The sequence below is a fragment of the Paramisgurnus dabryanus genome, chromosome 11 (assembly GCF_030506205.2).
Source record: "Paramisgurnus dabryanus chromosome 11, PD_genome_1.1, whole genome shotgun sequence".
NCBI lineage: Eukaryota > Metazoa > Chordata > Actinopteri > Cypriniformes > Cobitidae > Paramisgurnus > Paramisgurnus dabryanus.
This window is the reverse complement of record NC_133347.1, coordinates 8265445-8290026: the sequence shown is the minus strand read 5'-3', so window position 1 is coordinate 8290026 and position 24582 is coordinate 8265445. Positions and strand designations below refer to the sequence as shown.

Here is a 24582-nt window from a genome sequence, read left to right as displayed (position 1 = left end):
GAACTTACATTCTGCTCTACCATACCTTAAGTCCATCTTGTCCCTGTCTTCCAGAATCTCCAATAGCTCCGTCATAGCCCTAAACAAAAAGCCATATGTCACAAAGTACTTTTAAAGTAGCCAGTTTTCAGATAGTTAAAAACAATCACTTACTACGGGCCCTGCAAAACCAACAAGACCAATGGGGCCAATCTCTCCCTGCACACCAGACTGACCTCCTCTTCCTCTGAAACCCTGTTCACCCAGTAAACCTGGAGGACCCTGACAACAACCAGAAATTACTTATTTCTGCTCCTTCCATTTCCAGATCTAAATCTTTGTGAACAGTGTATCTGGACCTCGGTAACTCACTCGATCTCCCTTTTCGCCCAAATCACCTTTCCTTCCACGATGTGCTGTTAGACCCTGAAGATTACAGACAGACGAGTCAACCACACTGTTAGATATTTTTCTCTAGCTACACAATGAAAAAAAATATATTGTTTTTCCAGAAGTTCCTGCAACAATCCCATATTTGTCCTACAACACTCATGAACTGGTTTAAGAAATCTTACTGGATCACCTGTGGGCCCACGTATTCCTGCTTTTCCACTGGAACCCTTAAACAAGGATATTACTTTATGTTTAGAAACATACGCAGCTACATTATCATAAGGGGGTCGCACACCAGACGCGCAGCTCAGCGCCACGTCATTCAAAAAAAAATCACATTGTTTTTTATGAGTATGTAACACAGTCTCACCCCATGGCGTCAATATCTGACGACACTTGACCATGCGTCAATATGTTGACGCGGAGGGTATACCTTTCGCGTCATTTTTTGACGAACTGGGGACTTCAATACTATTACGTCCGTTGAATTCTCTTTCCTATTTTCTTACCATTTTCGCATCGGTTTAGGGTTAGATTACGCAAAATTAAACAGTGTACGCGAAATTAAACAGTTGTCACCTGGCGTTGGGGTTAGAGTTAGGTACGCGAAATTAAACAGTTGTCACCTGGCGTTGGGGTTAGAGTTAGGTACGCGAAATTAAACAGTTGTCACCTGGCGTTGGGGTTAGAGTTAGGTACGCGAAATTAAACAGTTGTCACCTGGCGTTGGGGTTAGAGTTAGGTTTGGGTAGGGATGTCATTATGTAAATCTAACCCTAAACCGACGCGAAAATGGTAAGAAAATAGGAAAGAGAATGCAACGGACTTAATAGTATTGAAGTCCCCAGTTCGTCAAAAATGTTGACGCATGGTCAAGTGTCGTCAAATATTGACGCCATGGGGTGAGACTGGGTTGGAGTATACGCACACCGGCGCCGATAGGTGGCGCCTGTCCGCAGCGCCCATTGACGACTCAGGAAGTTACTCAAATCCCTGTCGCGCCACAGAGCGCCACTCACATAGTTTAACATTAAATAACATCGTATTTGTCCCAAATCATTAACGAATAACATTGGCTGCTAATGTTTATTTTGCATTTTGAAGTAGACGCTATCTGACTAAGCTCGCGGTATTAAACGTGCACTTTCGGTGTACAATACCTCCGAGTTGTCCTGGATGCGACTCGACGTGGCGCTGAGCTGCGCATCCAGTGTGCGACCCTTCTATAGAAGCACCATATACGATAGTATTAAATACATTTACAAGATACCTGAAGAAATCCATCACTCATTTATAACTCTTAGAAATGAGCTGCAAGCTTACTTTAATGCCCGGTGGTCCTGGATCTCCAATGGCTCCTTCAATTCCCACATCACCCTGTTTATGAAACATACAAAAAGAAGTCATGGACTTAGCATCACTCAGGACAATCCATACAGCATATGCAAGAAATGTTAAATTGTTTTATGAAATGCACATACATGGTCTCCTTTTGGACCTGGTGGTCCATCTCCCCCTGGTTTGCCCTGGAGAAGAACATATTTTATGGCCATTACACGTTTAATGAACAGAATACAGACATACAATCTGTATGCTGACATATATGAATCTATCAAACCAATTTTGTAAGTCTCTCTGAGCTTTCAGTCAGAATTTTGAGGGGGTATGATTCAGACCGGTGGGAAAAATGACTCAGATGGCCTAAACTGACACGGCCTCAGTTTGAGAGTGTCAAAGGACCAAACATTTTGATGTAAAAAAAGTTTAAATGTACAGACAGCACCTGTGATCCAGGAGGTCCAAAAACACCAACAATACCATCGGGACCTTCTTCTCCCTGTAATATACAGTATAACAACATATGGACTGCATTTTGACCCATATGACCCATTTCATCAACTACTATGCAATCTGTTTAGAAGTATAGGTAACAAAATACAGACTTAAAAACCTTACTGTTTTGCCAGGGAGTCCTTTAGGTCCAATTTCACCAAGTTGTCCCTATAAAAAGACAACATGTAAATGTCCCTATATGTAGTCAACATTATAAACCATTCAGGGTTCCCAGAGCTTGTGATTTTTTTGGCCAGTTTTGCCTTTATTTAACAGTAAGTGAGGAGAGGACAAGAAAGTACAGGGAGGAGAGAGGTGCATGGGATCGGCAACTGACAACGAGTCAGGAATAGAACTCGGGTTGCAGGAAGTGCGAAAGCACCACATGTCGGAGCGCTGCCCACTACACCATCGGCTCTGACTTTATTTGATATTTTTAATGATTATTCTGTGTAAGGAATAGTTAGGGGCGGGCCATTGAATTATTCGAAAATAATACACAATAATTCAAAGGAACAGAGTCATCCGCTTATACCACCGTTACCACAAACATTGCCCTACCCTGCAAAAAAATGACTTTCTTACTTAGAATTTTTGTCTTGTTTTCAGTAGAAATATCTAAAAATTCTTAAATTAAGATGTATTTTCTTGATGAGCAAAATTACCTAAGAAAATAAGTCTATACAATTTAAGTGAATTTGTGCTTAAAACAAGCAAAATTATCTGCCAATGGGGCGAGAAAATTTTGCTTAAATTAAGTGTTTAAGAAAAAAAATCTTATTTTTAGATTTAGATTTTTTTTCTCACCCCATTGGCAGATATTTTTGCTTGTTTTAAGCACAAATTCACTTAAATTTGATCTTTTTTGTCTAAAAACTAGACTTATTTTCTTAGGTCATTTTGCTCATCAAGAAAAAGCATCTTAATTTAAGAATTTTTAAATATTTCTACTGAAAACAGGACAAAAATACTAAGTAAGAATGTCATTTTTTGCAGTGGTTACATGACAATGACTTTCAAGAAAAAAAAATCTTAGTATTTTTGTCTTGTTTTCAGTAAAAATATCTAAAATACTTAAATTAAGATGCTTTTTCTTGATGAGCAAAACAAACCAAGAAAATAAGTCTAGTTTTTAGAGCAAAAATATAAAATTTAAGTGATTTTGTGCATAAAACAAGCAAAAATATCTGCCAGTGGGCTAAGCAAATTTTTCTTGAATTTAGTGTTTAAGAAAAAATTTCAAGATTTTTTCTGCCCATTGGCAGATTTTTTTTGCTTGTTTTATTCACAGAATCACTTAAATTTGATATTTTTGGTCTAAAAACTAGACTTATTTTCTTTGGTAGTTTTGCTCATCAAGAAAAAGCATCTTAATTTAAGAATTTTTAGATAACAAGACAAAAATACTAAGAACATTTTTTCTTGAACATCATTTTTTGCAGTGTATGTTAAGACATTTGACAAGATGTGCGTCTTAAAGACAAATAATAAAATTAATTTTTTGTTGGTCCTGGATCAACGTTTAATCAAAGAATCCCCAACTTACCCTTAACTCAAATCCCATAAATTTTTATCCCTCAAATAAGTGTGAATTTTTTTTATACATTTTTTTTAAATGCCCCTAACCCAATCATAAACTTAAATCTAACATACACCCTAATCCTATCCTGCAATCTTATTGGTTAATGAAAATGTTGATCCAGAACCTATTGTGTTGATCCAGGATCATCATAATTGGCGAAATCACTTTCACCATGGTATAATAGTGCACAAATGTTTTAATAAAACTGTTTTATTAACTGTGCTGATATCCAGCTAAAATATTTTAATGTATAATTAGGAAAAGTAATTTTCCCAGAATAGGCACTTCCATGCCCCTAAAGGCCTGAAACCCAAACGTCTCTTTGAATTCCCTGATATTTTTTCAGAAGTTTTTCTAGAACCGTGGGGACTTTATTATAAACCAAGAATTTTCTTCATGATTTTTCTTACAGGCGGTCCATTGACACCCGGAACTCCCTTTAACCCTCTTGGTCCCATACGTCCCTGTAAAGAGAGGTCAAGGGTCAATTTACTGAACAAACATGGAAGAATAGAGAGATGGCATGAAATAAATTGGAATAAAGCTTTGCAACATACTGGGGGTCCTGGTGATCCAGTGAACCCAAGTCCGCCCGGCTCTCCCTGAGTAAGAAATTTGTATAAATAACTAACAGGTTTATTTTGTATGATAAAGTCTGATATAATGATGATGATGGTGGTTTCAACTCATACACGTGGACCAGATGCTCCTATGAAACCCCGTGCTCCTGTGGGTCCAGGTGGTCCCTGTGTAAGAAAACTTGTTGTAAATTCAAATGATGACATCGTCAAAATTGCGATTATGACTTGTTGCAGCCCCAGACACATTTTGTTTCAATAGGCTTTATTGCCCAGCTGCACTACTTCCTGAACTTCAGCCAGCTCCTTGTTACCTGTCTGCCATTATTGGACAAACTGATTAATACAGGTGTGCCTGACCTCAGTAGTCACAAACAAACTAATTAATCCAGTTGTGTCTGATTATTGTTGTTGTCACGCACACCTGGATTAATCAGTTTGTTTGTGACTACTGAGGTCAGGCACACCTGGATTAATCAGTTTGTTTGTGACTACTGAGGTCAGGCACACCTGGATTAATCAGTTTGTCCAATAATGGCGGACAGGAAACAAGGAGCTGGCTGAAGTTCAGGAAGTAGTGCAGCTGGGCATAAAGCCTATTAAATACAATGAAATATTAAAATACAAATGCAAATTAAATAATACGATGCATCATTGTTTGTGGTTTGCTTACTGAAATCTATCAGAAATAACACAGAATCATTAACAATAAAATGGACTATGGTGTGTTACTTACAGTATACCCTGTTACTCCTGCTTGGCCCTTCTCCCCCTTATTTCCCTTAATAAATAGAAGAAACAATTGGTAAAAATAAGTACCATCATGCTTATCAAATGCAGGTCTGGAGAGCAGGAACACTATCATACCTTCTGTCCTTTTAATCCTTTGGTTCCTTGTGGTCCTGGTTCTCCAAGTTCCCCCTGAGATCAACACAAGACACATTTTAGTTATACATGGCACTTTACAGTACATACTTGTTTGTCAGTGTGTTGTGTATTCTTATTCAGGCCCTGGATATGTTTCTCTGAATCAGTTGGATTAGTTACGGTGAGGTCCAGATGGAACTTATTCAAATTTTTTTAAGCAAGCAGACTTTATGAGACAAGCTGCAAAAATTTACTGAGTAGTGTACATACAGTTCAGAGATCAGCTCATTTGCATTTTAAAGGACACACCCAAAACCAGCACATTTTTGCTCACACCTACCAGGTGGTGATTTTAACATGCTATAATAAATGATCTATATGGTATTTTGAGCTAAAACTTCACATACTCTGGGGACACAAAGGACTTATTTGGCATCTTAAAAAGTCTTGTGAAATGTCCCCTTTAAACACACATGCATGGGGGGATTCATACTGTATGACAAACTGAACACAAATCCATGTGGGCCTAGTTATAGCATTATTCACAGAGTAACTCTGGCCATTCTTACCCACTCACCCAGCTCCCCTTTAAATCCCTTTTCTCCTTCATAACCCTTCAGACCCTACAGAAAATCACACACATATACATGCATATACTAAAAAACAAATGCAAATATTAAATCTAAAACAACGCGGAAACAATTCAGAATAGAACACAGAAAAAATGCTGGGTTATTTTCAAGCCAGAGTTGGGGCAAAAAGGGACAAACCCAGCCAACCCAACAAAATGTTTACATTTCATCAAGCAATGGGTTAAACAACCTAGCATTTTGGGTTTTAACAACCCAGCTAGGGGTTGGGTTTGTCTCTTTTTGGCTCAACACTGTCTTTTTTAGAATAAATAGATTTTCATAGTTCTCACATTCATCCCGGGTGGTCCTGGTGGGCCCGTCTCCCCATTTTCCCCATGTGTGCCCTCTTGGCCTGGCATACCGGGTGTGCCTGGCATTCCAACAGGTCCAATTCTTCCCTAATTCAAGACAAGAACAGAAAAGGTACAGTTCATCAACATTTGATATCTGATGTTTAATTCTTAAGCATTTTATTGAACAAAAATGTAAAGTATACACAACCCTGCAAAACTGAGGTATCAATTTGAGACTGTAAATTTCACAAGTACATAAGCTCATACTGCCGTTGCTAATATATCTTTATCCAGTACTGATATGACATGTTTTTGTGATTTATAAAACCTGCGTCACTGTTAAAAAAGCTCTGTGAACATGCATCTTGATCAGATTTTCTCTTTTGACACACTTAATCCCGAAAATAAAACTGCTCTTATGATACAAATGGCAACCGGTCTGTTTGCTTATGATACAAATGCTCACGGCATGGCTTTGCTTTTGAATCAGCTAGAGTCTGAACAAAGTGTCCCTTGTTGACTTCATGCTTCTTGAAGCTTGTTGACCCAACGAGGTTGTCAAATTCTTTATACACAGTCTGATGTCTCCATGTGGTTTGATCACACTCAGTATAAATACACATCATGTGTCTCTATGTAATTGACATTTATCTAGTGCCAGAGATGATACCTACAATTTTCCCTGGCTTTCCCTTCTTCCCCTGTTTCCCTGGAACTCCAGAAAGTCCCTATAAAAAGATTACATTTTAACTTAAGAGTCATATTGAGTCATATTGATTAAATACTTAAAGGGACACTCCACTTTTTGTGAAAATATGCTCATTTTCTAGCTTCCCTAGAGTTAAACATTTGATTCTTACTGTTTTGGAATCCATTCAGCTGATCTCTGGCACTACCACTACCACTTTTAGCATAGCTTAGCATAATCCATTGAATCTGATTAGACCATTAGCATTGCGCAAAAAAATAACCAAAGAGTTTGGATATTTTTTCTATTTAAAACTTGACTCTTCTGTAGTTACATCGTGTACAAAGACTGACAGAAAATTAAAAGTTGTGATTTTCTAGGCAGATCTGGCTAGGAACTATACTCTAATTCTGGCGTAATAATCAAGGACTTTGCTGATGTAACATAGTTGCAGCAGGCGTAGTGATATATTACGCACTGCCCGAAGATAGTCCCCTGCTATTAAAAGTAACCAAGGGGACTATTATCGGGCAGTGCGTAATATCACTACGAAAATATTGAAACTCTTTGGGGTTTTTTGCGTGATGCTAATGGTCTAATCAGATTCAATGAATTGTGCTAAGCTATGCTAAAAGTGCTAGCGCCAGACCCGAAGATCAGCTGAATGGATTCCAAAACGGTAAGAATCAAATATTTAACTCTAGGGGAGCTGGATAATGAGCATATTTTCAAAAAAAGTGAAAAAAAAAAGTTTAATATTATTTCTTACAGGTGGTCCTGGATCTCCCGGTAGTCCCAGAGGCCCTCGCAATCCCTTTACTCTCTAAGTAAAAAAAGACATGATTTCAATTTGCAGCATTTCATGCTACCCCAATTAGGCTACTTTAAGTTTGCTGTAAGTGGTTAGTTACCGGCCACAATGACACAAGTTTCTTGTAGTACTTCTTTTTCTAAAAGGAAGACAAAAAGTGAGATGTGAATGTGTAACCATACAGTTTTACATCTAAAAATAAAATGACTATTTTCTTTAAAAACTATTGCATGTTTAAATACTGTAAGATAAAAAGGCTTATAAAAGCTATTTCATTTTACACGAAGTGCACTTTATCTTGGTATTGGACACTTTTGATCACAAAACGACTGCATTTATACTAAGTGCTAAAACTAAATGGCAGAAAATATATATGTGACAGAAATGACAGCAGCAATCATGCACCTTGAATGCTTTCCATTCTTCCTCTGATGTTTGCCACACTATAATTGCAGGCATGCCAGGTGGTCCGATTGGTCCTCTGTATCCCGTATGACCCGTTCGGCCCATGACTCCTGCGTAACCCTGTATGACACCCAAACACTCATTAAATGACTTGCTCTGAAAGAACGAATGTGGCAAAATGTATGCTTATAATTCATTTAATATGTAAAATAATTGATTATTAAAACATACTTTATCTCCTTTTACACCTGGAGGACCTGGCAACCCACGTAGGCCTGGATACCCCTGAAAAGAGTCAATGTTTCAGTATGATAAAAGAGAAAATGTCTATGGGCAATGCTTTGCAAAAATATCAAAGTACTGTATATAAACCTGTCTACCACAAGAGGGCGCAAGTGCAGGGCAAATCTACTGTATCCAGCCTACCACCCTGTTTCTCTCTCTCTTTCACTTAGTGTCAGTCAAAAAGCTTATTTATAATTGTAAAGAATGAAAATTTTATCCAACCTTTAAAGATTGCACACTGAAACATCTGTATAAAATAATTAGATTTATGTATAAGACCCAAAATCCCACAAAAAACAGATTCCCTCTCTCCAACTCACAGAAAAGTGCTGGCTTTATTAAATAATTCCTGCAATGCTTTTTTCTCTTTCTAGGATAATATTTCTCTCTCAATGTCATTCAATAAGTCCTTTCTTGTTCATAAACCTTACTCACTGGAGGTAAATGACCCTCCCTCTCCTCTACTGCAAATCTAATTGAATAATCCATCAGAAAACTCAATTTCCTGTAGAGGCTCAGACTAGGAATGGGGCCTGAGATGACCACGTGTGCACAGCATTAGACAGAAGTAAAGATTTTTCTACAAAACAACCATCCAAACAATAAGATATTGCATGAAATTTCTTACCCGTGGTCCTCTTAAGCCTGGTCTGTGTACTACAGGGTCTTCTGTGTGGATGCTTCCGTGCATCTGATTGGCTGAGGAGACAGATGGACGTATAGGTTACCCACTATTCGTTTATCATTCATCTGCACTGGTTATTAGAGAAGTGTGGCTGTTTTTGTGTGGGATGTTTAATCTCCTAAGGGAAATTATCTTACAGATTTACAAAAAGAAAATGAAATAATGTAATAAACAGGAAATAATTACTGCTTAAAGAGTAACTAAACCCATGGTCAGAGCCTGACTCCACTGGCAATACTTGGAAAAATGCAAGAAAAGTGGGCAGATCCCAACGGAGATAGAGGGGATGAACTGAGATGGTGTGTGTGGTGAGATCGTAAGAAGGGCGTGGTGAGCTTGAACCTGCTTATGTATGTTCGTACCGGTTACATCACGCAGTACCGCAACATCCAACATGAAAATTCAACTGCAGTAGCCAACGTTCAACCTGAAGAGGGCAGCACTCAGACATTTTCACACCATATATTGTAGCATTAAAACACTTTATACCCAAATGTCAAAAAAGTTCATATACTATCCCAAACGCTCTCGCCTGTCATTAACCATTTTTGCTTCTCCAAAAAACCTTTCAAGTCAACGTTAAGTACCTTTCAACAGACTCAACCTTACACTGCAATTATGAAATAAGCAGAGCACCACACAGACACAGCATTCAGGGGAAATTTCACATAGAAATTAAACTGTGAAACAAAAGTATTTTGATACAGAATAAATGGCACATAACCTTTAAAGGTGCACTGGGTAAAGTTTAGGAAGATCTCTTGACAGAAATGAAGTGGTGTATAAATACCTCACTGTATTGTTTTTATTACCTAAGAATGAGAGGTTTTTATCTACATACACCGCGGGGCTGCTTATGGAAATCGCTATTTTGCGCTGCCATGTTTCTGCAGTTTTACAGCTGCATTTTGTTTAAAATGTGCACACAGTACCTTTAAAATATGATAAGGTACAGAATCACACTGACAGAAAAAAAGTCAAAAAATGGTCCCTAGCTGTCACTGGGCAGTACCCTTTTCGAAAAGTACACCTTTGCACCTAAAGAGTTCATATATTTCCTTAGGGCTACATACTCAGAGGTACACATTGGTACCAAATGTATTACCTAAATGGTACACATTAAGACCTTTTTAAAGGGACTCTCAATTTTTTGAAAATATACTCATTTTCCAGCTCCCCTAGAGTTAAACATTTGATTTTTACTGTTTTGGAATCCATCCAGCTGATCTCCGTGTCTGGCACTAGTACTTTTAGCATAGCTTAGCATAATTAATTGAATCTGATTAGACCATTAGCATCGCGCTAAAAATAACCAAAGAGTTTCGATATTTTTCCTTTTTAAAACTTGAATCTTCTGTAATTACATTGTGTACTAAGGTCAACGCAAAATAAAACGTTGCAATTTTCTAGGCAGATATGGCTAGGACTATACTCTTATTCTGGCGTAATAATCGAGGACTTTGCTGCTGTAACATGGCTACAGGAAGCGCAATGATATTATGCAGCGCCACTAGTTCCCGTGGTAACTTTCTATAGGAGAGGACTATTTTCGGGCACTACGTAATATCATTGCGCCTCCTGCAGCCATGTTACAGCAAAGTCCTTGATTATTACGCCAGAATAAGAGTATAGTTCCTAGACAGTTATTTTTTTGCGCGATGCGAATGGTCTAATCAGATTTAATGGATTGTGCTAAGCTACGCTAAAAGTGCTTGCGCCAGACCCGGAAATCGGCTGAATGGATTCCAAAACGGTAAAAATCAACTGTTTAACTCTAGGGGAGCTGAAAAATTTGCATATAAGTGGAGTGTCCCTTTATAGGTGACAACTTGGGACCTTTTATTAAGCATTTTTTTCTGATAGTGTACAGTATAAGCAGACTCTATTACTGTACCTGGTTCAGTGCTTGGACTTTCTGGACATGCAGCAGGGCCACAAACAGTCTCCGATTTGTCACTTCTGTGTGTTTTTGTTTCAGGAATAGTTTTGGGATCCTCTCGTTTCACCTGTGGAGAACCATCTGTATTAATCTTTTGTTCTTTCTCTGTCAGTGCAGAATCAAGTTCCTCTCGTTCATCTCCTGGACTCTCAGGCTGATAAAACAACATTTGCTGAGTAATTGCTACGGGCTGTGTTGGCTTTAGTGTCGAGTGTCCCAGAGTCGCTCTGATTTCTGCTTGCTTTTCTTGTGATGATGCTTTATTGACCGAGGTGCTGCCGGTGCTGGTTTCCATGGTTACGGCTGTCCAGTTCTGAGGCGAACCTATTGCCGGTGAGATTGAACCCTCGGTGGATTCATCCTGTGAGACGTTATGAGTTGGATGGACATTTGTCACAGTATGTTCTGTTCTATATCTTAAATCAGAGACAGATAGTTGTGATGTCGGCAATGGTTCCTTGAAGGTCTGATCTTTGACCTCTGATCTGACATCAGTACTCATCTCAGGAACATGATAAGTACGGGCCGTCAGATCAGTATTTCTCACACTCATGACAGGTTCAGACTTCCGTTCAGAGTCAAGTCTGTCTGTGGTCTCTGGAAAAACAAACAACTGAGTTGTTTTGGTGGTCTGAACTGAATCAGAAGATTTGGTCCATTCGGATGTTGCTTTATACGTGGCATCAAAAAAACATGATTGTTTTATAAAGGTTTGTTCATTTCCCTGATCAGGGTCTGATGACACAGCCCCACCTGTGAAGCTGCTCTGCTGCCCAGCTGAATCAACAGGTGAAACAGGAAGTGACATCATATGAAGGCACTGATAACTGCTGTTTACAGTGTCAATCTCGACAGCTACATCATGATTATCTCTTTTCGCCACGTTAGGTGAGGTGGAGATGTTTTGGGCAACATTTGCAGCCGTCCCCAGATCTTCTTTCTTTAAATAAGATTCAATAGAAACATATGATTAAAATAAACATCTAATCCTAATATACTATGGGATTTTATTCATCTAACTCAACTTTATAATCACATGTGGTCAAGATCGCTACAATCTGACTTTAGCACAACTTGCTTAAAAAGTAAAAATGTGCACTTTAAATTTTATGCAATATTGTTAGTTAAAAAATATTATTTCAATAACGTGTCTTTTGATACTTTAACTGACGTGCTATGTTGAGTTAACCCTGAGATTTAGCCAACATTAGCACACATGTCAGTTTGGGGCAGAGGTGGAAAGTAACGAATTACATTTACTCACGTTACTGTAATTGAGTAGTTTTTTTGTGTATTTTTACTTTTTTGAGTAGTTTTTAAAATCTGTACTTTTACTTTTACTTAAGTATGTTTTATTTAAAGTATTGTACTTCGCTACATTTTAAATCATATCCGTTACTGAGTAAAAAATATTTTAAAAAGCAAAGTGATAAAGACGCGAAACGGATGTAAATGGGCGGGGCCCGGGGAACGCGCAAAAAGAACCATGGAGACGGACGAGACAAAATGCAGACCCGCCTCAGTTCAAATCTTATGAAAGAAACACCTGGTCATATTTAAGCGACCACTTTCCACTGACGCGAAGTGAGTGTTTCATTTCTATGAAAGGTAGGATTCATGCTCTTAAGTACGAAATTGCACGACGCGTTTTTAATACCATGCGCATTATCTTCCGAGGTCTAGCAGCTTCGCGTCAAGTCAAACACAACTTCAAAACGTCCTCGAGAATGCGCAGGTCATTAGACATTGCAGAGAGAGAGAGAGAGAGAGAGAGAGAGAGAGAGAGAGAGAGAGAGAGCGCGAGAGAGAGAGAGCGAGAGAGAAAAAGAGCGCGTGCAAGAGAGAGAGAGAGAAGAATAAATGTCAGGTACCCAGGTCAGGGAAGTAAGAAGATAATAAACGTGTCAAATGTATATAGACATGGCACTCATCTCATTATATGCTCATTTAAACTAGATATATAGTTTAATAAAATAATGTATGTTACCTGCAATACATCAATTACAACCTTACTATAGTGATTGTATTTACAAGCTGCTGACCACCTTCAAAAGTGCATAACTCACATGTAAAAATCATTAAACAATTCCATAAATGTTTCTTACTTTAAAAAAGCTTTTTGTTTTATTAACTTTTTGTTATTGCACTTTAATTGTAAAGATGTTCCTACAATTAAAAACAACTAGTTTGAGATTTATATTCCCTTGTCGTTTTTGAACTATACTAGAATCCTCCACCTCTCCCCGCTGTAAAAAAAAGTAACTTTTACTCTGAGTAAAGTTAAAATGACTTACTTTTTACTTTTACTTGAGTAGATTTTTAGACAAGTAACTTTACTTTTACTTAAGTAAAATATTATTAAAGTAACTTTACTTTTACTTGAGTACAATATTTTAGTACTTTTTCCACCTCTGGTTTGGGGCAAGTTCTCTCAATGACTTTGGGGCAAGTCGTCACATGCTTTCCACACTGGAAATAGTTAACCCCAGGTTTAGAACAAAAATAACTAAGGGTTAAGTGCCATGTGAAAAGCCCTAAAGTTAATATTTCCAGTTCTGGTTTAAATAAAAAAATGAAAAGCAATAATCACAATTAAGTTGTGTTCTTCTTTTTAGATAATCTAGGGTGACAACTTACCCGCCAATGGGGCAAATTGTCACAAGTGAACATTCTCTGTTCAACAGTCTACAACTCTGTAATGAGATAAGATATGAAAATGTAATGAATACAATATATGTGCCCAAAACTTCCTTCTTTCATTTGGTGTGAGATTTATATCATTGTGATGTATTGTGTCTAGTAAATGTTAGACAGTGTGAAAAGTGTGACAACTTACCCCGCTCTCCCCTATTTGTATACAGTAGTGCAAGATATAATAAATATTTTACCTGTTTCGTTGTATTTTGGACACAGAGTGATTGGTGATCTTGACATTTGTTATAAGCTGTTGTGGGGTCACCGATTACTACGGTAAATTGATGCATGATAACCTGTCAAGAGTGAGAACCATGTTGAGCCAACAGATAATGTCTTTTTTAATAATAAAAGAAAGATTTTAAGCAGCGTTTGAATTATGTGAAAGACAGAGACAAACACTACTTTAGTATTTTTAGTTTCTACATAAAAGTGCATTTTCAAGTATTTGTATTTTATTTAACATTTAACATATATCAAAGCATATTATCATAATTTTTACTAGTTTTTGGTTTATATTTAATATTTAAGGACATTAAACATCTAGTTTTTTTACTTGTACTTAAGTAAAAAGTACTTTTGTACTTTTAGTCAAGTAAAGTAAAGTACACATTTTTTATGTAATTATAGGTATTAAATCAATTTTAATATGCAGTATAAAAGGAATACACAGTATGATTTTATGCTTTAGAATGTAGTTAAAAAATTTTTAGTAAAGTAATTTTTTCCCAAGACAAACACTCAGATGCTTGGAAAATGTAACTAAAATACTCAAGTATACTCTAAAAACAAACGGTGCTATATAGCACCAAAAGTGGTTCTTTGCTTGTAATCATAAAAGAACCGTTTTTAGTGCCATATAGCACCGGTGAAGCACCTGTGTAGAACCATATGGGGGCCATATAGCACCAAATATGGTTCTACATGGCACTATGTGGTTCTACACAGGTGCTTCATAGGTGCTTCACCGGTGCTATATGGCACTAAAAACGGTTCTTCTATGATTAAGACCAAAGAAACACTTTTGGTGCTATATAGCACCGTTTGTTTTTAGAGTGTAGTGTCTAAAGATTATTTGACCAGTCATTATAGGGTCGTTGTGATTTCGTAAAGTAAGATGTGATCCTGGATCAAAATTTTTTGTAGGTCCTGGATCAACGTCCTGGATCAACCCCTCAAATTAGTGTGAATTAGTGTAAATAATAGTTTGAGAAGAATTTCCTCCAGAAAACAGTGTGAGGAGCACTTGAGAGTTTGAATTTATTTCTGAAAAAAAGAAAAAAAATTGGATTAGTTTATTGCGAAATTGGGACAAATAATGGACAGTATTGTTTTGTGGCAGGGCAGCACGAGAATTTTAAATTCATGTAGCATTTTAATTTTATTAAAAGCCAGGGGACCACCTAATTTAATTTTTTTGTGCTTTATAGGTGGTCCCTATACAATCTAAAAACAAACGGTGCTATATAGCACCAAAAGTGGTTCTTTGCTCGTAATCATAGAAGAACCATTTTTAGTGCCAGTGAAGCAGCAGTGAAGCAACTGTGTAGAACCATATAGTGCTATGTAGAACCATATGTTGTGCTATATGGCCCCTATTTGGTTCTACACAGGTGCTTCACTGGTGCTTCACCGGTGCTATATGGCACTAAAAACGGTTCTTCTATGATTACGAGCAAAGAACCACTTTTGGTGCTATATAGCACCGTTTGTTTTTAGAGTGTATCCATATAGGAGGTCCGGGACCACCCCACCCTCCCTCTCCATTTAAACAATAATTTTAGGCACAAATATGTGTGTATTTGTGTAATATATTAACCTCCTAAACCAAGACCAATAAAACAGAAATGCATGTTTGATGTTCACTGTGAATCTTTTAAAAACAAGTGATTTTATTTACTGCCTCAATACGATTGCTATCCCTGGCATTTACAACTGATCATAGCTCACTAGAAATCCAAATCAACTGGAAATATGAAGCTGTATATAAGTGGCTGTAAGTCACTTGGTCATACCATAAAACCAGACCCTAACAATGCTATTTTTCTATTTTAAGTGAAAACTATGAGGCCTGGTATAACCGGATGAGACATGTACTACATGAGCCATGAGCATAAATCATGAAGATATTATACACAATGAAAATGCTGAAGAACGAAAAGTATTTTTTTCAGTGACCTTTTATTGATTTACTACATTAGCAGAGATGGACTGCATGAGACACATCCCTCATTGCCATGACAATGTCGCATGGCCTTATTATGAAAGCCCTGATATGATAATAATGCGTTGTTTTCATTGCCGTCTTAACCTTATGAGTCAAATATGCAACCTGTGACATACAGTACTATACAATGCATATATCAAACATTTATTCTCACTGGTTGTTTACATTCATTTTATTGTATTTATTTATGCATATCTGCCAAATGAACTTTGATCCAAAGCAATTCAAGCTTAAGATTTTTTGAATCAGTATGGGTGTTCCCTGAGGATTTTATTCAATGATAAATCAGTGCAGGTCAGCAAACGTTACTGTTTAAAGTCTTAGAAAACCCAATGTTATGATTTCACTCCATGCACTGAGGATTAAAGCGATAGCTCACCCCCCCTAAAAAAAAGAAAATTCTGTGATCATTTACTGACCCAGTATCAAACCTGTATTTATTTCTTTGTTCTGCTGAACACAAATCAATGTTTTAACCAAAACAGTTTTGGGGCACCATTCACTTCCATTGCATTTTTAATACTATGGAAGTGAGTGGTGCTCCTGCTTCCTGTTTGATTACAACTATCTTTCTTAGTGTTCACCAGAACAAAGAAATGTATACAAGTTTGAAACCACATGAGGGTGATTTTAATTTTTAAGCTAAAGGCAAACACTGGCCGGCGACTGCATACCCTCTATTTGCTTTTCTCACTTGGGCTCCAGAAACTGTGAACTTCCCTTTCATTTGATAAAGCCGGTGATGTCATCTGGGCTACAGTGTAGCCGACCGCATTGCATTGAAAGGAAGAATTAGCTGTTTGGTGTTAACGCTGTTGTCGACATTGAACTTGGGCTGTGGTTATGGCAACCGTGGTTGTCCCGGGCAACAATTACACAAGAAAGCATAATATTAGTTTCCTTGCTGACTTGAAAACCCAGACCTTTAGGTTTCATTACTCAGCGCCTCCACTAAAGGAATTTTGCAGTGGTTTTAATAGTAAAAGCGAATGATTCCTACTGTTATTTTAATGGAAACTAATAGACTTCTGTGATTTTTTTTAGCAGGGAAATTCGACAATAATCATTAAGTATCCCAATGTATTGCAAATTTGGGTTTTGTCCTATAGCACAGCTGGTACAGCACAATATCAAAATTATGGCTTTGATTCCCAAAACACACAACCTCATAAGACAAAATGTATAGCTCAAATGCAAACTATAAATGTACATTCACGATCAAACATTTCTTGAATGAGGAAAGACACTTACGACACAGCAGAGAAGTTGGAGTAGAGTTTCGGTATCTTGCATGGTTTCAGTGTGGCAGTTCAGTCCGTAAGAACTTCAGAAGCAGGTCTGGTCAGTCTTGGACCTCTAGGTGATATTAAAACAGCACAGAACCTAAAAAAATGACCCAAAGATGGCAAGTGCCATACGCACACTGCATGGTACAGCTATAGATCACAAGCAATATAGATCTCACCACAGCGACTACAAAGTGACTAACAGTAGCCAATGTAGACTAACAGTACCCATGAGTGCGGGTGGGAGTCTGTGTGTTTTTGTGTACATGCCAATGGTTTCTTTCCATTACAGGAAAGTACAGAGAAAGAAGTTATAGAAAATATCAGAGAAATGTGATAGGTTGATGGGTTCTGATAAAGTCATGGACAGGGTGGAAAACAATGCAAATGATGAAATGCAATTAGCCAATAATTGTGTAAAGCATTATAATTAGGCCAGCTAGCCTTTAGGATTTAATAAGTCAATGATTTTGAGCCAAGATAATATGATAAACAATTTGGTTCAATGTAAAATCTGGATCCAGAATCTATCAGTTAAGACCCACATCTCTATAGCTTGCCAACAAAATAGATTTTTGTCATTTTTCCTGTCATTCAAAACTCAATTTAGTCAATTCTGTACTTAGGGTTGCATCCTGACAATACCTTGTATATTCCTGACGAAGCTAAGCAAGGTCTTTAGGATTTAAATCAGGACGTTGCCCTGAAAAGGGCTTTCTGCTGTGACAGATCACCTGTCACATCAGACAGTAGCATATAAACCAAATATTCGGTCTCCACAGAAAACAATAAAATTCGATTTGTAGCCACATCAGGAGGACACCCCTGCTATTATTATATTCCTCTCTCCTAAGTACTGTGCAGTATATGTGTGCGTCTGTTTGTGTTATATTCACATGACCCTCGTGAGGAATGTGGCGAGGTGTGTAACTTACGGTAAAGGGTGTGATGCAAGGCTCCGGAGCCCCTCCCAGAGGCCTCGGCCTATCAGAAGACAGTCTCAACAACTAAACAACTACTGAGAGCACTGGGTCTTATTCAGATGTGATGCCTTCAAATGCACAAACACACAAAAGTTTAGAGTCATTTCCTCATATATTTATATTTAAATGTTAACTCGTTAAAATTATGGAATCAATTTATTGTGAATTATGTTGTGAATTAAATAATAAAATAATTAAAAAGTCGCATTTTAGACATTTTACTTAGAATTGTATTCCACAATCTACCCGTGGCATTTTATCAAGCAACTTCTTGAGGAATCTTCATGCTTTATATTCAGTTTTGATAAAAGTTGCCATCTAATCTGAGTCCCTTATCGGCTGCTTTTTTGGCCTTTAAATTTTTTTATGTAGAAGTTTTGCACTATGATGTTCACATATTTGTTTCCAAATAACTACAGTACAAACATTCACAAAATGCCCTCAGATTAGGTTTTTTTTCCTAATTTCTGCGATTCTCATGCATATCTCATCAGTAAAGCCGGTTTCGTGATTAGTAGTAACAATCACCTGCCCCAAATGGCAAAAAATATACATTTCTCTGGCCAAAAATATATTTTAAATATATGCTAAATACATTTTGTAGAATGTTATGCCCATAATTAAATATATTTTTGAATTTGGAAATATATTTAGTTTTAACTTTTATATATCAACATGTATTTCGAACTTATTTCAAGGGCTAGAAAATACATTTCTAATTTTACATCCCATATGGCAAAAATTTATTTTATAAATATTATATGCTAAATAACGTTAATATATAAAGTATATATTTTTTGAAGGTAAAAATATATTTAATTTTAACTTTTTTAAAACTCTCATATTTACAGGTTTTTCTTCCAATGTGAAGTAAATATATTTCCTTGGATTGAAATATATGGAGGGCTAAATATATTTTTAAATGCTTTAAAATATATTTACTTTTAAAATGTATTTTAAAATGTATAAAAAATGCCCAAACAAATATTAGTAAAAAATTTATTTTTGTAAACATATTCCAAAATATTTTTCAGCAAATATATTTTTTGGCAATTTTTTGCCATACAGGGCTTTTAGATGGAGCTTTATTTACTACACAGAGCTGTAATTCACAGAGAAGCTCGACAAAATTGCATAGGCTACTATCGCAGGCAGTTTGTCCATGATTATGAACTCGATTTTGCCTGGCTTCTCGGTAAAATACGGCTCTGTGTACAGTAAATGCTTTCCATCTGAAAGCAGGTGACCCTAAACTTTTGAACAATAGTATACTGTATATGAAGAGGTCTGATGCAATACCCTGTAATGTTTTCTGGTTAAAAAAAAATTAGGTATTTCTAAATGATCTGAGAGCCGGATTAAGTGGATTTTAAGCTAAAGTATTTGATGAACGTATAATATGTGCGGAGAGCAATATGTGTCTAAAGCTTCCGATTTACATTGCATCTCATTTTTGACAGAGGTGGCGTTTAGAGGCTTTTGGATCCTCATAGTACCAGAAATGAATACAGAACATTTTAGACATCCTTTTCAATGTATAAATGTAAAATAAAATTGTGACTTATCCATACCTGTGAATTGCAATGTGATCTAACGGAAATTTGTGATATAGTCACACAAAATTTGATACATTTATTTGTGTCCATGGCACGAAATTCAGCTTTTTTCGTGCCTTGAGCACGAATGTCTTTTTCGTGACACTCGCACAAATTTCTATATATAGTTTCTCGTGTCCATGACTTTCTTTTTCATGTCACTTTATGTATTGTTATTCTTATTTGTTTTCTTACATTGTCGATTGGGGTTGGGGTTAGGATGTACTTTTATGTATTAGTTTCTACATGTTTTTCTTCCACCTGGAGTTGGGGTTTGGGTTAGGATGTCTAAAAATGTAACAGAAAGTTATTTTAACCCCGACCCCAAGCAACAATGGTAAGAAAATACGAAAAAATGAAAAAGAAAGTCGTGCAACACAAATTTTCCGTGAGATCAGTCTGACGAATCCAGGTGGTGATCAAACTAATCTGCATCTGTCTGTAAATTTATACGAGGAATTTTGGATAAATATCATAATTTTTTGTTATATAACTCTGCAGGTTGGGGTGGGTATCCTCATTTTTTGTTTCTGTAGAAAAACAGATGGTAAGACTCCCTTGAAAGTGGGACAGGCCAGATTTAGACAACAGCAGTCTATCATCAGCAACCCACTGTTGAAGCGACACACAATCTCACAGTTTGGGATTAAAATAACATTGAAACTGCCAACAGAACCGTATAAGAGGAAATACCGAACGGCATATAGACATGTGTTTTCAACACCCTCAGAGTTGACTGAAAACGGCTGGCACAAAATCAAGGTTAACCATTGGCAAGCAGAATCCCTAGCATTAAGCACTACACGTGTAAGCATTTATAACATTTGATTTATATAAATGATGCAAGTAGATTAAGCGAGGTATGCAGTATGTCCGAAGCATTGCATCACATTATGATTTATGTGCTAAGATAAAACGCTGCAGCTGAGGCGGCCATGATGATATAACAGAAAAAAGCTATTTAAGTATCACTGATCTAATGCATGAGACAAATACGTTAAACAAAACATGCAACATAAACCATAAGATTTTGACAGGAGAGACAGGAGGGTGGAATAGGAATCTGTTTTATTTCATATAATTCACAAGGCATTGAGCCCCAGCAGGTCATTAAGAACAAGTACCAAATACTTTCTATTCACATTCTGAAACGTGTCAAGAAAACAAATTACAACACAACACATGATACAGAACTTCTCTCTCGAGGGGGCAACTTATCCATTTTAGAGAGCATTTTGTTTGGCAAAGTAAATCTAAATGAATAGAGGTGTTTTTATTCAAATTCTTCTTGTTTGTTCACTTTGTTTCTATTATAAATTCAGAGGAAATCTGTTGTGCCATGTGAGGTATGCAGCAACACCGGCATTTATCAACCACATCCATACTTTCATAAAAATTTTCTAGACTAATTTCACAATATGGCAGATCTGCACAGCTACATTTCAAGAGCGTCTCACCCACATTCAGGCTAAACGTACATTTTGAATTTCAGTTAATGCGTTTATGAGAGCTGATTATCGACCTCAGTCGAGTGCAGCGTTTCTGCTGGGTCAAGCACATGAGAGGGGCGAAGCTCTCACCAATTCAGACTACAGGACTCGTTCTGTTTCTAAGCCAAACTATGAACAGATATTCACTTTAAACATTACATCTGACCCGAGTGATGAACGCTTAATCATAATTGCTTTATCATCTCTATTAGAGGAACTTAAAGGGACACTCCACTTTTTGGGAAAATATGCACATTTTCCAGCTCCCCTAGAGTTAAATATTCGAATTTTACTGTTTTGGAATCCATTCAACTTATCTCCGGGTCTGGCGGTATGACTTTTAGCATAGCTTAGCATAATCCATTGAATCTGATTAGACCATTAGCATCACGCTAAAAAATAACCAAAGAGTTTCGATATTTTTCCTATTTAAAACTTGACTCTTCTGTAGTTACATCGTGTACTAAGACAGACGGAAAATTAAAAGTTGCGATTTTCTAGGCAGATATGGCTAGGAACTATACTCTTATTCTGGCGTAATTATCAAGGATTTTGCTGCCGTAACATGGCTGCAGCAGGCGTAGTGATATTACACACTACACGAAAATAGCCACCTCGGGCCCTGTGCCAAATGGCGCACTTCATGTGGACTTTCGGTCTCGTGGCCTTAAATTGCACGTTCTCGCTTAGTCTACGAGTCCATAGGGTGTCCCATCTGTCATTTTTACGCTTTGAAGTGTGCTCATCAGCGCCTCCTTTGCCCCCTTGATGCGGTCTTCAGCGAAGCCCACACTGCAGCAGGCTTCGCGCACTTTGCCAACCCAGAAGTCCTTGCGAAAGGGCAATCAGACGACGGAAGGGAGGAGTTCACACTGACGGGCAACTTCTCTACCTATTTCCGGTGTGATGCTCAACTCTGTCCCAAAATAAGACTCTGGTGCACCCACATGGACTCGCATCAAGGGTCCCTAAAGTCTGGACTACGTGATGTCATCAAAGTGTGGACTCTGAGGAGGACCACAAGTCATTTGGGATAGGGCGTTGGGCGTTGGTTACTTTCAATAGCAGGGGACTATTTTCAGGTGCTGCGTAACATCACTGCGCCTGCTGCAGCCATGTTACGGCAGCAAAGTCCTTGATTATTACGCTAGAATTATAGTATAGTCCCTAGCCATATCTGCCTAGAAAATCACAACTTTTAATTTTCTGTCGGTCTTAGTACCTGATGTAACTACAGAAGAGTCAAGTTTTAAATAGGAAAAATATCCAAACTCTTTGGCTAATTTTAGCGCGATGCTAATGGTCTAATCAGATTCAATGGATTATGCTAAGCCATGCTAAAAGTGGTAGCGCCAGACCCGGAGATCAGCTGAATGGATTCCAAAACGGTAAAAATCACATTTGAACTCTAGGGGAACTGGAAATGAGCATATTTTCAAAAAAAGTAGAGTGTTCCTTTAAGGGGTAAAGAAACACGAAACATATACCTGAATCACATATTCCCCCAAATTACCATTAACTTTAATTTGTAATAAAAATACCAAAATGATACAATCAATGTAAATGTATCATGTAAACGAGAAGGACGTTATTTCGCTGCTGTTGTTATTTGCATCACTGAATTGTGCACAATAGGTTTGTGGCGGATATTTCCTGACAGGTTTCATGATGTGTTGATTCATTTGGGTCAAAAAGAATTGATTCAGAAAGAGACGCTGGGTCTTATCAAACATAACATGACGGATGTCAACCATATCCACTAGTACTAGTCTGCACCTGTAGAACGGACATGAATTGATCATTGCTTCACAAAAGATAACATCTTTTAGACAACTGAACTTATTTACAATCAAACATGGCTTGGAGACTCAGTGATATGTTTACATATGATACACGAGTCCTTTGTATAGACTCCAGCGTTAAAGGCCAGGATGCCACCTGGGTCCAGTTGCATTAAAAGTCATGCACTGTTCAGAATTTGCTTCCTTCCTGTACCTGCATGGAATGTCAACCATTATTAAGATATGCACTTAAAGGGGTATTTACCTCTCGTCATTGCCTATAGGTAAGCATGTGTATGTCTTAAATGTAAGAGAGCATCCATTATGCATCTATTATCTGCTTATCAAACTGTTCGACTCCATGTCAATGGTGTGGCATCCGTGCACAGATCTCAGCGTGTTGCTGTATCTCCGAGAGCTTCATCAGCTATCCCTGATGTCTCTTGAGGCAGGTTTTGGAACCTGAGAGCATTTGGTTACGGCCCAAATCTTGATGAAGAGCTTGTGGTCTGCTTTGGATTCATCTGTGGGGTGGATTCAGAGAAGCACTTACCGTAACACATACCTGATCTTAAACCTCCAGTACATTTGCAAAACCTGCCTGAGAACAGCGTGCACACCCAATCGATATGCATCTGTTATTTTACCAAAGTAAAAAATCACATCTCTGATTTTTTCCACATTCACAGACAAACAAATAAACACACACGTGGGCATATTATTTCCTGGGGTCGAGGCACAAGTTTAGACCGTTCTATCCAGGATGCCACTTGTTAGGATCGTCCATGATCTTTTGGATGCCTCTAACACCGGTCATCCTCATCCGTGTCACTAAGAAGCTCACAGCCTGACGTTCCCGACGTGGCTTGTGCTAATCGTTTTCGTAAATGTCCGTTAGGCACCTGCCAACTGTGACGTAATTGTGGGGCGGAGCTTATGGCATCGGCGCGACCCAAGCTGGTTGCAACGGCAGCTTCGAAAGTAAGAGTCTCCTCAATTCCGCTGGAGTCCGGACTGTTAACGTCCTCCTGCAGTGGCAGGTATGGTTCCGAGATGTACCGGTGCGGGGTGGAGTGGGCGATAGCGGTGCTTTGACCGATCCCAGAAGGCTCCTCCCCTTCCTCCTTGGGCCGGGCCAGGGAACCGCCCACTACTGGCGCTGGTTGGGCTCGACACACCAAAGGAGAATAGGAGATGTGAGGCCGAGGGCGAGAAGGCGTTTGCGGGAGTTGCCGGCGCCCACGAGGTGTCCCTGATTCAGAGGTGGAGGGAATTGGGCTGACCGAATTATTTCCCTATAGAAGAAATGAAGTAAAGGATTGTGGGTAAATAGAGAGAAGGAAAGAGGAGCAAAAAGGTGATATGGAGAAAATGAAGTGAAATTGAGGGGCAATGATGAAGCCAATACAGAAGTGATTTAAACTGCAATTCATCGACTGGCCACTAGAGGCTCCAAAAGGGACTCAATTCCCATAGACCTCCATTTTAAAATGTCCAACTTTACAGCAGAAAATAATATGTTTACAGCCTGGTACAAAAAGTGATTTTGGTCTATA

The 24582-nt window shown here is 37.9% G+C and overlaps 2 protein-coding genes across 8 annotated transcripts in view; both read right to left on the bottom strand.

Moving 5' to 3' along the window:
- The window catches only part of LOC135730484 (uncharacterized), a 32345-nt gene extending 14974 nt beyond the window's left edge, over positions 1 to 17371 (bottom strand). For 2 of the 4 annotated variants that reach the window (XR_010525982.2, XM_065248453.2), the window contains exons 1-24: positions 17143 to 17371; positions 13859 to 13960; positions 10926 to 11910; positions 8975 to 9045; positions 8293 to 8346; positions 8062 to 8181; positions 7757 to 7795; positions 7615 to 7668; positions 6832 to 6885; positions 6155 to 6262; positions 5802 to 5855; positions 5233 to 5286; positions 5102 to 5146; positions 4480 to 4533; positions 4345 to 4389; positions 4198 to 4251; positions 2329 to 2373; positions 2156 to 2209; positions 1854 to 1898; positions 1696 to 1749; positions 555 to 599; positions 352 to 405; positions 154 to 261; positions 26 to 79 (exon numbers count right to left, since the gene is read on the bottom strand). Coding sequence is in view for 3 of the 4 variants with exons in the window: in XM_065248453.2 (XP_065104525.1) it covers positions 26 to 79; positions 154 to 261; positions 352 to 405; positions 555 to 599; positions 1696 to 1749; positions 1854 to 1898; positions 2156 to 2209; positions 2329 to 2373; positions 4198 to 4251; positions 4345 to 4389; positions 4480 to 4533; positions 5102 to 5146; positions 5233 to 5286; positions 5802 to 5855; positions 6155 to 6262; positions 6832 to 6885; positions 7615 to 7668; positions 7757 to 7795; positions 8062 to 8181; positions 8293 to 8346; positions 8975 to 9045; positions 10926 to 11910; positions 13859 to 13960; positions 17143 to 17184 (2394 nt within the window). In the remaining variant the exon portion in view is untranslated. Of the gene's footprint in view, positions 1 to 25; positions 80 to 153; positions 262 to 351; positions 406 to 554; positions 600 to 1695; positions 1750 to 1853; positions 1899 to 2155; positions 2210 to 2328; positions 2374 to 4197; positions 4252 to 4344; positions 4390 to 4479; positions 4534 to 5101; positions 5147 to 5232; positions 5287 to 5801; positions 5856 to 6154; positions 6263 to 6831; positions 6886 to 7614; positions 7669 to 7756; positions 7796 to 8061; positions 8182 to 8292; positions 8347 to 8974; positions 9046 to 10925; positions 11911 to 13858; positions 13961 to 17142 lie in introns of those variants that run through there. The other 2 variants (XM_065248454.2, XM_065248455.2) reach the window with 2 other exon arrangements.
- Positions 17372 to 22670: 5299 nt separating this feature from the next.
- Positions 22671 to 24582, bottom strand: part of cacna1ea (calcium channel, voltage-dependent, R type, alpha 1E subunit a) — a 92291-nt gene continuing 90379 nt past the window's right edge. For all 4 annotated transcript variants that reach the window (XM_065248445.2, XM_065248451.2, XM_065248446.2 and 1 more), the window contains exon 46: positions 22671 to 24321. In XM_065248445.2, coding sequence (XP_065104517.2) covers positions 23830 to 24321 — 492 coding nt within the window. In that variant the 3' untranslated portion in view covers positions 22671 to 23829. The remainder of the gene's footprint in view (positions 24322 to 24582) is intronic.